The following is a 2,500-nucleotide window of genomic DNA, read 5'->3' on the forward strand; positions in this document are numbered from 1 at the left end:
CATGCACAAGCACACAAAATTAGCACAAGACACATACACCCACCCGTCCACGATGCGGCGAAAGCACTGCGCGCCATCAACGTTGCCTGGATAGCATTTGTCGTCGGTTCGTGATGGCCACGGCTGCGATGATACACCACGAAAACGCAGAGGAGTGGGCGTTTTGGTGAGTGGCTGGGTTGGAAAGGCACGCAGACAGAAATGAATGTAGCAAGCTCGAGATGGACACCAGCGATAACACAGGTGAACGGAGAATCAGGCAAAACGGCAGCCGCAGGCGTGTCACCTGGCATCGAAACGTGACCGCCTTGTGCCACCCGTCGTTGTCCAGTACAACGTGAGCTGGGATCGTCTGCACCCTGGCAAAATGGAAAGGACAAGGAGGCGGATGAGCAGGAACGTCGGCAACACAAGTGTGTGTGTGTGTGAGTGAGTGAGTGAGTGAGTGAGTGAGCGAGTGTGTGTGTGTGTGTGTGTGTGTGTGTGTGTGTGTGTGTGTGTGTGTGTGTGTGTGGTGTAAGGCTCAGGCAAGACAGCAGAAGCAAGTCAACACACCACAAGAACCAAAATGGCAATGAATCGTGTCACACTTCACATCACTGCACTGCACATCACAGCGCAGGAATCATCAGCCTCTCCTCGTTCTCACTCACTCTGCAGAGACTGCTGTAACGAGCGCTGCCATCAGCAGCGACAGGAGTGCGGGTTGCAGGCACGATTGCATCTCTTTTATCTTCACAAGATGGTGATTTGATACGAGAGCAGCAGCACATCAAACAAACGACGATGGGTGGGTGGGTGGCAAAATGGATGTGGGCGGGCATGACGACGTTGCTTGCTGGCAAAGTGTGTGAAAAGGTCAAATTGCAAACAAAACACTGAGGGAGGACAGCAGCGGTAGAAAAATGGCAGGGATCTGCGGGAAAATTATTGCCAGCGTTGTCTCTTCAGAACGGTTTACGACAGCAAAAGGCGCAGTGGGGTGACCACGGAGACGACGGACGATTCCGCGTTGCCGTGCGCACGCGCCTTCAACTGGACCACGTGATGCTGATATTGCATGTTCACCAGCGTGTGCACGCGTCGCTGCTGTTGTGGCTGTTGTGGCTCCTTCTGTTGTTGCTGTTCTGGGTGCGTTTCTGTGGCTGCATCATCACCACCAGCAGCATCACGGTTGACGCGAAGCGGAAGGCGGATCTGCACGGTGCCGCTGAGGGCGCGATGAACGACGCATGGCGGGTCATCGTCAAAGGTCACCTCGTCCTCGACGCTCCGCAGAGGCTCATACTGCGGCACAGGCACGGGCTTGTCCGGTACAACAACCTGTGCATGTTGTGTGTGTGCATGTGTGTGCGTGTGTGTGCGTGTGTGTCGTGTGGAGACAAAACACATGACAACACAGGCCACAACACATGACAACACATGACAACACATAACAACACACACATGACAACACAGGCCACAACACAGGCCACAACACATGACACAAGGCGTGCTTCAACAGTTGCAATGCGTAGACAGTGTAGTCACTCACCTCCACTGGTTGTTGCTGCTGCTGCTCTGCCGCCACACCAGCCTCCTGTCCATCAATACCGTCATTGCCAGCAGCTGGTTCCGGCAGCGAAAAGGAGATGTTGACGACATAATCGCGCGGGTTCTCAATCCCGAGCACAATCTACAAGAAAATAGTTTGTTTGGTTGCACGTTTGTGCATGCATATGCGAGCGGGCATGGTGTTTGTCGCATGGCTCATCACTTTGCTGTCTCGCTCAACGCAAGCAAACGCAGCCCTTTTGCCACACCCCCAACACTCACCCCCCCCCCCCCCACACACACACACACACGTGCGCACCTCTGGCGACGGGGATGACAGGTCTGGCTTCTGTAGAATGACGACGCGTGGGACGTGGTTGCTGGAAACGTCAAGCGCACAAGAAGCACACCAGTTTCAGTACAGACAAGACAAGAAACCCAGCGAGCCAATGGCACAAACAGCCAACCAAACACACACACACGATCCATGCTGTGCAACAACAACAACCACCACCACCACCACCATCACCACCACCACTGCCACCATCACCACCACCACTGCCACCATCACCACCACCACTGCCACCATCACCACCACCACTGCCACCACTGCCACCACCACCACTGCTGCTGCTGCTGCTGCCACGCCGCAATCATACGAGTGTGTGTGTGCCACTACCTTGCAAACTGGGCAATCTTGAACTTTGACGAGTCTGGGCCAAGTTCGGGGCGCACGACGTTGTGCTGGCACACGCGGCAGCGGAGCGACGTCTTTGCCGTGTACCGCTCAAACACGGGATGCAGCGCCCTGTGCCCGTTTGGTTTGACAAGAAGGGGGAGGCGGTGATGGTGAGTGTGTGAAAAAGAGAGAGAGTGTGTGTGTGTGTGTGTGTGAGTGAGTGTGTGTGCAGGGACTGCGTGCAAGTGCCACACTCGATGTGCTGCAAGCACCCCTCTGTGCGCAAGT

General features: G+C 55.3%; 2 protein-coding genes across 2 annotated transcripts in view; one reads left to right on the forward strand and one right to left on the reverse strand.

Annotated features, from left to right (window-relative positions):
• The window catches only part of PTSG_12567 (uncharacterized protein), a gene marked incomplete at its 3' end in the record, with an annotated part of 7,399 nt that extends 7,285 nt beyond the window's left edge, over positions 1 to 114 (forward strand). Inside the window, exon 4 of the mRNA XM_004990727.1 lies at positions 65 to 114. Coding sequence (XP_004990784.1) covers positions 65 to 114 — 50 coding nt within the window. The remainder of the gene's footprint in view (positions 1 to 64) is intronic.
• Positions 115 to 713: 599 nt separating this feature from the next.
• Positions 714 to 2,500, reverse strand: part of PTSG_07286 (uncharacterized protein) — a 4,588-nt gene continuing 2,801 nt past the window's right edge. Inside the window, exons 9-12 of the mRNA XM_004990728.1 lie at positions 2,213 to 2,341; positions 1,853 to 1,913; positions 1,535 to 1,675; positions 714 to 1,323 (exon numbers count right to left, since the gene is read on the reverse strand). Of these exons, the coding sequence (XP_004990785.1) occupies positions 958 to 1,323; positions 1,535 to 1,675; positions 1,853 to 1,913; positions 2,213 to 2,341 (697 nt within the window). The 3' untranslated portion in view covers positions 714 to 957. The remainder of the gene's footprint in view (positions 1,324 to 1,534; positions 1,676 to 1,852; positions 1,914 to 2,212; positions 2,342 to 2,500) is intronic.

This window comes from Salpingoeca rosetta (genome assembly GCF_000188695.1).
Source record: "Salpingoeca rosetta unplaced genomic scaffold supercont1.22, whole genome shotgun sequence".
Classification (NCBI taxonomy): Eukaryota; class Choanoflagellata; order Craspedida; family Salpingoecidae; genus Salpingoeca; species Salpingoeca rosetta.